Here is a 12285-nt window from a genome sequence, read left to right as displayed (position 1 = left end):
GACTTTTGTTTTGAACATTGTACTCTGGTACTTATCCATTAAGGTTTAGTCTGTCCGAGATGGAGGCTATAACTAAATAGCTTTTTACTATAACAAAATTCTCGTTACTGTGAAGAAGTATAAAGAGCAGTCGCCAAAAAAGAAATGAAGCCTGTACGTTGCAAGGAAGAAGGTAGATTAATTATTTGCTGAGGTTATTACATTTTGAGGAAACGAAGTAGTACAGCTTTTATTATTTAATGTGATTTACAGATATGATGTACAGTATTTTAACACTTACGAATATTTGAATGCTTCTGAAAAGTTGTAGTTTGCACGTTCGTTTGGTATCCAAGTAGAGCATTCATTTGGAATACAAAAAAAAGACATTACAATCAGTGTGGCCCGTTGACTTGCTGAAACAATGTCTTACATTTTAAACACCAATATGTTTACTTCGGGGTTGTATCGAAAAATGTGCCAGATTTATGTCTTCCTAATCGCCGCGCAATTAACATTTGGAACTCGAGGTTTTGATTATGGGCAGTCTAACTTGCCTGGAAAGAGACATGTGTCCAGTTTTTCTCCGTCCCAGCCTATGTTTGGAGGCAGTCGCCGTTGTGAGAAATTAAAAATCAAACAGTGCTACGGAACTGGCTACAATTATACACAAGTGTCACCGGAGTATGAAAGACAAATTGACGCCGAATTGGACCTGAATTCGTATCAGCCATTGATACAGTACAATTGCTCTTCCCAACTGTTGTTTTTCTTGTGTGTCGTTCACGCCCCGATGTGTAATGAGACTGTGTCTGAGCCCATTGGGCCCTGTGAAACCATGTGCCGTGCAGTGGAAAAAAGCTGTCGACCTTTCATGGAATCGTTTGGTCTTTCCTGGCCCAAAGCCTTAAACTGTTCCAAGTTTCCACCTCATAATACTCCAGAAACCATGTGCATGGAAGGGGAAAAGGAAGACACCCCCGCCGTTATTCGACCACCGAAACCGCCGTTAGAACCTCCCTCCTACAGCCATTGCGCGTAAGTAATAAATCTTTGTGATAAGAGTTGTCATGCAACCCACAGTTATGCTTTACACTTTTGACTGACCACATTGTTTGATTTCAGGGAACCACAAATAACATTGAAGCAAGCAGAACAAAAAGAATCTTGCGCTTGGAAGTGTGGTTACCAGCAAGGAATGTTTTCCCCTGGGGACAAAGATTTTGCGGATTTGTGGATGGCGGTTTGGTCAGGACTTTGCTTCCTCAGCACCACTTTCACAGTCCTTACTTTTTTGATCGATGCATCAAGGTTTAGGTAAGTGGATAACAGTAATTGTCAACCTTTAGCCTGTGGTTTTTGAAGCATACAGGGTCCGTTTATATTCTCAGTTTTATAGAAATAAAACGAAGTAATATTGACGGATTGTTCCTTGTTTGGAAACTCGAGTCACAATAAACATGAAAAAAATGCTCTTGTGTTGCAACCAAGTGATTTTAATCAAACCTATACTTGGTATTTTTATTCTGTTTATGGATTCTTCATACGCATTTTAAAATACAAAATACTAGCAAAAGTATAGTTGGTGTCCAACTTCCTTTGACAATGGAGTGCATTGTTCATTCCTTTGTTATCTATAGCAAAAATGAATCGTCACGTTTTGCGCGTTTTGCTTCTTCTCCATACGTAATCCGCTTCAATCCTGAGTGAATTGAGTTGTAATTGGATTGTTTGAAGGATTTTGTCGCCAACCCAAAGCCTGTTTGAACTAATTTAAATCTCCATTTTCTGAAATACAAGTAGGCTAAAAAGAATTTTGAAAAGCGATTTTCCACAAAACAGACTCATAAATGTAAAAACATGTTCAGGAAGTATATTATAGTATATTACAAACCGAATTTTTTGCAGGTACCCTGAGAGACCGATCATATTCTTAGCAATGTGCTATAACATCTATTGCATATCCTACATCCTTCGTCTGTTGGTGGGCAGGGATAATATTTCCTGCGAAAGGAACGACGAAGGAGACATGTTTCTTATCCAGGTTAGAAGTTGATTTTATTTTAAAAGTCTCGGCACTTTTGATCAGCATGGCAAAGAATGCCAATAGTATTGAAAGTATTTTTAAAGACACGGTAAATGTTGACTTTCTTTACGCATATGCATCATACAATGACAACCAATGTATGTATTTCGCAAGCAATGTAACAGCAGAAACAAAACAGTTTACAACATTTCGTCATTTCAAGATATTATTGAGAGTTTAGCTAATATAGTTTCATGATATTAAATTTATAAATATGGGTGAATTCCAACTATTTTTGTGGAAATTGCATGAATACGATTCTTATACTATGTAATGCCCGGAATTATTTCGGTTTTCAATAAAAGCAGAAAATTCTTGAAAATATTAAAATGGTCATTTTCTAGAACGGTCTCTCCAATACAGGATGTGCCATCATCTTCCTTCTTTCATATTTCTTCGGAATGGCGAGCTGCTTGTGGTGGGTCATTCTCACCCTCACCTGGTTTCTGGCGGCAGGTGAGTTTTATTTGAATCTCTACGCAGTTTGATAATTTCTTGTGACACGTTATTACTAATGTGCAAGTGGAAGAAAATTTTTGTTACGTGTTCATATGGTCAACGCAAACTTAGCCGGGATTTGCTTTGTTTTAGCAAAGCTTTCCTTACTCATAAATAATACGCCATGGTGGATGAATCTGATTCATATGGTGGACATTCTTCTCTGTAGGGAGCTGAGCGCTTTTGTTTGTGCGCTAAAGATTTTCTTTTTACTCCTCGGTGGGTGGGTGTGCAACTGTGCACTTAAAGCTGCTTAAAAAGCGTGAAGAATCTCAGCTTTCTTAACAGTTTACTTGCGGCTTTCAATCGTTTGTTTTTGTGGCGGTTTTTTATTCGTTCATTACAGATTGGATAATTTTCCTGGTTTGCTTCCCATTTTCGTTTGAGTCCTTATGACACTTTGTGAATTGGAATCAAATAGGGCATTGGTATCTGCTGCCAAATTCAAATAGTGTTTTGTTTTGAAAAGAAACAATCGCGAATGATTCTCAAATGACGTAATAAAATATCTCCTACTAGAAATATAGCACAACAAAATATGACAACAAGCAGTCATCCGTATCTATGCTAGACTCTGCCAAGAAATATTTGGGTCCGTAAAAAGTTTGATTAGATCCCTTCTGATTCATAACAGGCTATTTCATCTCGTTACTGGTAATCTCCAAAAACTCTCTTTCCCCCATTTCCTGTCTATTACATCATGCTTACGTCTTTTCAGTTGCCAGATTGAGGCTTCTGCTTTGATCTTTTCCTTTGGTCACGTGATTTAGATTTAACCAATTTATCGCAAACGCTCATTGGGAAAGCCTGGAATGGCCTAAGCGTTTTTAAAGTGATCTCATATGCCTTTCATCTGCGGTTTATAATGTGGGTCTTATTCCCCGGCAATTTTGCTTGTTATTTTTTTAAGACGCCTTATTCCTTCGTGCTGCCGCGTTGCAATAACCAGATGCCAAGGTCCTCCTCAAAGCGTTGCTTGCTCGTGAAAACCGAAGCTTAATACGGGTTCAACTGAGTTTATCTGCTGGAAGAGAATTTAGAAATTTAATTTGTGCTATTTCATTGTAATCGTGATGAGAGAGAATTGCTCTTTGTCGAGGAAAGTAAATTCATGAAATACGCGGTGGGATCAAAGCGGATTTTTTACTTAAACAAGGTAATGAAGGTCGTAATATTTTCTGATCAACAGTTCATAATAGAGGTGGGAGAAATTTTCTGAGTGATTGGAATATGATTATGTAGTCGCGATGATTACGTAGTCTGCCACTTTTAGTGGCCTTTATATTCGGATGCTTTCCCTTCACTGTGCCATGAGAAAATGCAATAATTTGGGGCATTTTTCAGAAGTACTATTTTTAATGTCCGTCTGAGGTGTTTGATTTAAATCTAAACAAACAAACGATGACGTGTCAAGAGGTACTTTAAATTTCTGGCGACGTTTTAGCCTACATTGAGATCCTTTTATCTTCTATTTTCATATATTAAAAGGAATTTGCATTAAATGACTGGAATTTGAAACCTCCATTTTGAGGCACAGTCGACTTGTAGTCTCCCTTGTCAAAATATCAAAAGATTATACCTAAGTTGTTTACAGAAACAAAGATTGATCGCAGTTGTAGAAAATGTAATTGTTTGCTGGACATTCTTTCAAGAGATTCATTTTGGTCGGTTTATTCGTATGATCGATAAAAGTAGTAAAAACACCCACAAAAGATGTTTTAAACTGAAAAAGGTCTTAACATGGGCGTTTTTGAGGAAAAAGCGGTTGTTTTTGAACTGTTAAGAACGATGACTCCTGCATGGCGGCGAGTCTGACTCGTATTTCGGGTCATCGTTAATCCAACGCGTGCTCAAGCATCCGCAGAATGCCTTCGACCGCTAAAAGCCAAGTGCTCTCGGGCCGTCTCGAATCCCGCTGAAGAATTCCTTGCGAGCTCTTGATCTAATTTTAAAGCCTTTCAAGTAAACTTATACCAGACCATGATAAGCAGGTTGATCTTCGTGATAAACTTTGGGGATCTATTTTTAAACTTATTTCGGCGGAATTGTGATAGGCTAGCTAGCCGCAAAGAAAATGAAACGGAAGGGTATGTTGCGAACCAAATGACCATATAGGGCTAAACAAAGCCTTTGAAATTGTTTACCTATACTAACAGCATGTACATTATACATGTATGACAGCTAACTATAGCTATGTTGTACAGGTAAAAACTTTTAAGTTTATTTTAACCGTCGCCAGTGATTGGACCCTGAATAAACCTTGCTATCGGAAGGTGTCAGGGCTTGGTTTCATTATGATAAGGGCGGAACATGTTTCTTTATCTTAACTAGTAAAAACGGCCCCAACATATTCCCTTGTTTGCTCGCTTGAATCGTGTGTGCTAACATGTCATAGTTGTTTGATCACGTCGTAACGAACCCGCAACACTGATCATGAATCACCTCGCAAACGGCTCCGCACTTTGTACCGTTAGGCGCTCAACAGCCTGACATTGTTCTGTTAATTTGCCATCGCCCCCAAACTTTGTTTAGCATATCAGCGTACTAAGTTTTTCAGAGAGCTTTTCGCTTTGTTTGTAACGGTCAGCCAACCACGTTAACTTTTTGCTTCAGCGTTCCCTCCATGTAGGAAAAATATTCGTGGGTCGCCAAAAAGTTGGATTGAGGTATTTGTTTGGCAACCAAACATTCCCCATCTGAGACTCTAAATTGCTAAAATAAATAGTATAACTGGAAAGTATGTTTAGAAACGAAACCGTAATGCCTTTATGTGTTTAACGAACGTTATCAACATCATTTATCAAAAAAATGGTAAAAACATATCTTAACTCGGCTGCGCATAAAAGTACTATAACTTAAATGGGGGTATTTTTCTTTAAGAAAGGGCAACGTTTACAGATGACCATATATAAGTGTGCTTTTTACCTAAGCCCTTAGGTATTTCCTAATGCCCAGTTTTGCCATGCCACCCTCAATGCTATACTTAAAAGCAAATCAAGCGTTATCAAAGTTTAGTCGAAAACAAGTGGCATTAGGATATCGATTTCGGCGATTTTGACAGAGTGCTTCACCTTGTCAAACTTGGAAATGGACGCTGGTGTATAATGCTTTCATTTCGAAGCCGTCTTCATTTCCTGATACGAATGGTAAATCGGCCATACACGTTTGCAGTTTATTGTAGTCATCATGCCATATTGTTTCATGTTAAACGAAGGGTGAAAGGTTGGTTTACAGGAGTTGTTTCTTTTAAGTATTTTTCGAGGGTTTAGAATGAAAGCGGAAACACCAGATTAGACGAAGTCCGTGTCCAATGCCATGAAGAATTTCACGTTTTTCCCGCGTTCGCCATTTTAGAACTTTTGACGTTTGCTTAAAATTTTTCACCATGACGGTGGAAATTACCCTCTTGCAAAGTAAATGATTCGCAAATAAGATAGATTAATTATGTTAATAAGGCACATATTTAGCCTATATTCCGGCTGCTGCTGATCTTACGGTTGATTCTTTTAACAAATCTGTCACAGTGATTTATTTAATTGTCTTCGCTTCGGACAGGTTGAGGCACAACATGCAAATACGACGTCTTCGAGTGGCTTGCTGTAACGGACCGTTTACGTTTGGTCTTTGTCCAAGTAATTGGTCCTTCTGCTTTTTGGTTTTATTTGGAAACAGATTGACAACTCGTTGCGGTGGCAATGAGCTGAAGGGATATCTCATGTTTTCTTGGTGTATTTCGGTTTGTTAAAGCTTGAACGTCAACAACCTTGGTATCACTTTACAACACATCGATTTAAATATTGTGCTTCATTGCGTCCAGCAATTTGTTTTGCAGAATTCTAGACACTGCCCAAGACTATAGTTGCAATCGCAGTCAAGTACCGTAGCATTTGGTCTTTATTGTCAACATTATTGTAATGCAAAACAAGATTTTGCAAAATGTTATTTTTTTCACTTATGAGTATATACACAAATTCTGTTTGTTTTACCTTTCCCGTATTCTTGCTTTTGTTTGTTACATCATTCTGCTCAGCGTTAGAGCGACAAATGTTTTTTCTTCTTAATAGCGTCCATTTGGTGCTGGTTAATAAATGTTTGTGAAGACGCTTTTCTTGTTTCGTTTGCTTAACTAAATGGCGAGCAAATATGTCATAAATTTACCGTTCGATGAACGTAGGTTATCCTGTTGAAATTTAGCAATGGTGTCTATGGGATCGTGCGTGCTCCAATGTGTTGCAGTCCGTATGATTTATGATCGCAAACTCACTCTACAAGGACGCTCCTTTGCTTCGCACTTAATCTTCCTTACACTCACAAATATCGACGCAGAGCCTGATAATCTCGCTAAATAAATGAAACGAATCGTTATGATATGAATCCAACCGCTCTGTTTACTCCGCCTAACCCCGCTATCAATTGGTCTCTGTTATCAAAATCGGAAAGTGGATAATTTATGCTTGGCCTGCTCCGAATGATTTTTTATGCTTGATCTCTGATCGGCGTTAATTGTAAATGTGACGTGAAGGTTAAATCATTAAACTTTAGACCCCTCTTCTTTACACATTAACTTGTTGAATAAACAGACAATGTGGCCCCAAAAAAACAGGTGCAAGGCAATGCTATGTTTTTCCTTCATTTATCACACTTCATTTGCAATAAATTATGTTTGAATACGCTTAAAAACTGTCTTTACTAAAATACTTTTGTGGCATTCAGGTTATTAACACGTTTTTTCTTGGACAGGTTCTGCTGGTTTTGACTTCGTTACTGATACTTGATAACCGTAATTCAGCCAGACTTGCATTTTCAATTCTCAGATATTTGATACTTGGCCCTGTCACACTTTAGTGCTGCCATTTTTCAATGTAATGCATCCTTACATCCCCCGCACTTTAGTTTGCAGAATAACGGGTGTATTGTGTGTCATTAATGCAGGTGTTGTTTTGGTGGTGACGTGAAACCGAATGTCCCTGAGACACGCGCTGTTTTTGTGTGATTTTGTTTCTTGAAATTTAAGCTACGTTTATGCAACATAATTTTCTAGATCATCTTGCATCATTTGCAAAGACGGCAAAATATTTCTAACAAGTTTTTTAAAAATTTATTTTAGGCATGAAATGGTCTCACGAAGCTATAGAAATGCACAGTTCATATTTTCACTTGGTGGCGTGGTCAATTCCTTCTATCAAAATAGTGATCATCCTTATAATGCGACAGGTAATAAAATCTATGCTAATTCCTAATAAGAAAAGTTAGAACTACTTGCAGCCTAAGTTTCATTATTTTCTGTGAGTCATGACTTTAACCCACTTTACTGGAATTATTTTCACGCTTGCATGCAAAGGGCGTTGGTTAAGCCGTGCAGGCATAATTTAAACTGATAATATCTTCCAGGTCGACGGCGATGAGTTAACCGGATTGTGCTACGTGGGCAACCAAGATACCAACGCATTGACTGGCTTCGTCCTTGCCCCATTATTCACCTATTTAGTCATCGGAACGTCTTTTCTATTTGCTGGGTTTGTCAGCCTTTTCAGAATCAAGTAAGCTTTCTTTTTTTCACAAAATCGAAGCGTTTATCATACTTATAGCCAAAGTAACATTTACGCGGAAAGAATTTCTTTGACGTAATGCTGTCAAAATGTTGCGGCCGGTTTGCTTAACTGCGGTTTTGGATCTTTTGGAAACATTTTAGTTTCTTCTGGGGTATAGTGGGTAGTAGTTTCTTAATGTATTCAGGCAGGAAACGGTACGTCATCGAAGAGCATTAGTCTTAACCTTCAAAACCAAGGAATTTTACGGGTTAGTAACAGAGGAATAACAACAATGTCTTGCCAAAGCACCAGAACAACAAATGATCGACCCAAATTTCAGCTTGACTGATAACAAAATTGGAACAATGTTACCGCACCTAAACCATTACACCCCACTCGAGTTGTTGAACCCAAGCTTGTAGGTTGTTGCTTTTTGTGCGGTAGGTAAGGATACGCTTGACTAAACAATCTAAAAGGTCAAAACAAGAATGCAGGTTGTCGACATTTTAGAGTCATGTTTTCTTTCTAAACCATTTAATGTAGGTCCTCTGGAGACCTTTCGAACATTCCTGTCTTGTTTGGAAAATAAGCAAAATATCGACTGATTTGCAACTTTGGCAAGGCTGGGTCCCTTAAAGTACAAGTACAGTGGAACGAACTGATCTCGCAACTTATCTACGAACTCTCGCAATATTCGATTTGCGCAATTAGTAAAAGCAAAATAAATAGCACCTCATGAGGTTAACTTTGAGTTAATTAAAGTCATTTGTATGTTATAGTTGTAGGGATTGTTAGGCACAACAAATATACTCTTAAACATAATGGAATTTCCCAAAACACCATTTCCCGATTTCCATTGAATTGAAGTAGTATTCAACCTTGCTTAGCATATAGTGGGTGCATGTTCTAATCATACTTGTATATACATTTGCTGAAGTTTGGGTACAGTGTAGGGAGAAATCATGCTACGCGTCACCTGTGAAATAGAAACTTGGGCTTTTAAACGCTATTGCACTTGGCCAAATTAAGGTTAACTATACATTATTTTTTGCAGCAAGTTAGGAAAAGGTCGCATACTTGGGGTAACTTAATGCTTGACTAAACCCGGTATGTCATCACCTTCCTTAAGAATTACGTAAGATGGGGTGTATCATAGCGTGTTAGCAGTAAAAACATATTTACACCACACGACGAACCTATGTGGAAAAGGAAAAAGTTTCTACTTGTTCAAATGCACTTTAAACGATTGTGCTCATTAATCTTTTAAAAAGCGTATTCTGTTTAACTATGCCAGGTTCAGTTTTGTTTGATTTAAAACTTATGTTGACCATAATTTAAGCTCTATATAAATGTATTGATCATGTAAAAAATGTGTTACATTTAACGTTAGCGTTTATAAACATAAAAAACCTTTTAATGTGTATTATTTATAAAGGACGTACATGAAGAGGGAAGGAAGTAAGACGGACAAATTGCAACGACTTATGTTGAAAATTGGAATATTTTCTGTCCTCTACATCGTGCCTGCCTCCATAGTGATTGGTTGCTATTTTTACGAGCACTCGAACAGGAGGTAAGCGGTCCGCTATTGGTCAAACTGCGATATTCACCAGTTGCTGTCAAAATATTAGCATTGTAGGGCGGCATGCTTTTAACTTCTGTTTTATTGCAGACTGTGGTCTACCAACGCTACGAGAGTGCATCCCAGCACGTCAATATACTTGTTGCGTATTTTGATGCAGCTTATTATCGGAGTTTTTACAGGTAACAACGTTTTATCCAAACCCAGTTAACTCAAATTAAATGCTGGTTATTTCAGCTTCTACCATTTAATATTATTAAACTCGACCTTTATATTACATAGTTGTTGCAAGTTTTAATTTGGAGTAAAGAAGGTTCCAGATCGCTGGTGATAGTTGATTGTTTGTTTTTTCAGGATGTTGGGTGTGGTCGAAGAAGACAATGCAGACCTGGAAAACGTGTTCGCAATCGATGCTTGTTCTTACACCGTCGTCAGAGTATTCCAAAAAGATTTATGAAGAGCACCATCAGAAGGACATCAACAGACAAAATCGTGCCTTGGTTAAGCAAGGGCCACAACGCAATGTGAAACGAAGCAGTAACAAACACGAGGAAGTGATTCACGTTCCACAAGCGCTAATGCCAGTGTTTACGAGGGCACACGCCAGCAACAACGTAACTGTTTATCCTGCTCATTACAGCACAATGACAGGTCGGAGTCAAGGACTAAACGATGGATTCCAGGTGCCTAAAACGGGTGAGATTCTGCATCAGCCCCTTCTAAACGGCGAACACAGTCGCATCGAGGGATACGTCATTTCTTAAATGCTGGTTTTTCCTGAATATCTTGGTATCGGCGCCACATTTTCCAGACGTCGCCCTCTTTTATTTCACGCCTGGGTTGGATGCGAAAGGTAGTAGCCCTTCCCGGCAGGCACTTGGCTAGTCGTTGATCGAAAGACAGCCCACAATTTTTCAATACACATCTTCACCAACTAATTTTTATATTAACTGTCCAGCAGTCTTGTGACAGTATATTTGTCGCAAGCTTGCAACGTTATACCACCTCTTTTTTATACCATATATGCTTGACACTAAACTGCAAAAGTTCAATGCATCGGCCAACCTGGGTCTTTTGGCAAAGCGTAATCGATATTTATGAATCGATATATCCATGACCCAAGCATTATGTATGCAGTATAACTTCAATTACATCGCGTCCGTAATTATTTTTATAACATTTGATTTCATCGTATTTTTAGCTAAAATGCGTCTTTTTTGGCTAATTTTATGTTAGTGCTTTCCCATTTTCTTCATTTTACTTTTATCGCGTTTCATTTGCGTTTTAAATCCTTTTGATTTATGTTTCTATGCAAGATTTTGAGTTTTTTCAAAATAAGAGATATATAATTGCATAATTGTGTTTTAATCGCTAACCACGGTATTGCACCCATATGGGCATAATTTGCTATGTGGTCACTCTTTTTTAATCGATTTAGTCGTCATAACCTTATAGGACTGATTACAATTTATTATCAAAAATAAAAGCCTTTGGAGTGACCATGTACATGTAAATTTCACATAGATGCGATTTCGCACGTGTGCAATTCCCAGGGAAGCGTTTTAAGAAACGTAGTCAATTATGGTTACTTACATTAATTTGGGCATCTTCATTGTTATATAAATAAAAGTGTCGTTTGTTTGTGAAGAGTTTCTTGAGTAGGTTAATTTACATAAGTATGCTGTTGCCTACCTATAAAGGGAAAACGACAAAACTTGTTTCTATGTGTTATAAATTAAGAGTATAATGGTGTATAATTTACTCTTATATACTATATAACTTCCGCGTCCAACTGCTATATAAGCTAATCACATACCTGTAATTTGTTATAGAAACCTACTGGAGTATAGTCATAACTTTCATCTATTAATAATAAGAGTATATTTAAGTAGGTGTTTGCCACGTTCCTGAGACCAGCTTAGGTAATGTCCTGACCAATAGCAAAAACTGATGCAATATTGTTTTGTGTTACATATCTCACTTTGTGCTCTTCCACTTTATCTATCAAAGTTTGCTCTATACATGTCATTTACCACTGAGTTTTAGGGATAACCAAAGTTCCATTGAACCGCAGGTCTAATCAATCTAGCATTTCCTAATTAAGTTATAGGCCTGATGAACATTACCTATATGGATACCTATATTCACATCAAAAAAGATATTGCGTGCGGTTAAATAAGCACGTCAGTATTTGTACCGACTTATGGAATTTTATTAAACCATTTCATATAAAGTATACTTATGCATATTTTACCACTTCGATGAAATCTTGAAAAGCAAACACACTTGCCTATGAACCATTTGGGTTTAAAAGTCTTTCCCAAGTTGTTGGCCTTCCTTAAACTAACCTACAGGTATATAACTTACTTGCTACTATAGTAATTAGGTTCATGATAGGAAGTTTGACCTTTAATCGCTTATATTTAATTGTTTGTTTATTTATATATTATTTAATATATTAACATGCAGAATTGTTTTATGATCTTACTTTGCAGTCTATCGTAAATATGATCGTGCTTTCTCAGAAAATGGCAGACAAAGCAGGAAGAAATCTAACAAAAGATAAAGTTCCGCTGGCTCAAAACGCTTGTTGTCTTTACAGCTTCTTT

At 37.6% G+C, this 12285-nt stretch overlaps 1 protein-coding gene across 1 annotated transcript; it reads left to right on the top strand.

Moving 5' to 3' along the window:
* Window positions 1-254: 254 nt before the first annotated feature.
* Window positions 255-11176, top strand: LOC143465665 (frizzled-4-like). Its single transcript, XM_076964072.1, has 9 exons — window positions 255-1017; window positions 1105-1296; window positions 1888-2023; window positions 2410-2521; window positions 7671-7777; window positions 7955-8103; window positions 9530-9667; window positions 9767-9858; window positions 10031-11176. The coding sequence occupies exons 1-9, from the start codon at window positions 404-406 to the stop codon at window positions 10438-10440; spliced, it is 1950 nt and encodes a 649-aa protein (XP_076820187.1). The 5' UTR covers window positions 255-403; the 3' UTR covers window positions 10441-11176.
* The last annotated feature ends 1109 nt before the right edge of the window (window positions 11177-12285 follow it).

The sequence above is a fragment of the Clavelina lepadiformis genome, chromosome 7, assembly GCF_947623445.1.
Source record: "Clavelina lepadiformis chromosome 7, kaClaLepa1.1, whole genome shotgun sequence".
In the NCBI taxonomy this organism is placed as follows: domain Eukaryota; kingdom Metazoa; phylum Chordata; class Ascidiacea; order Aplousobranchia; family Clavelinidae; genus Clavelina; species Clavelina lepadiformis.
This window is presented reverse-complemented; position numbering and strand designations above follow the sequence as displayed.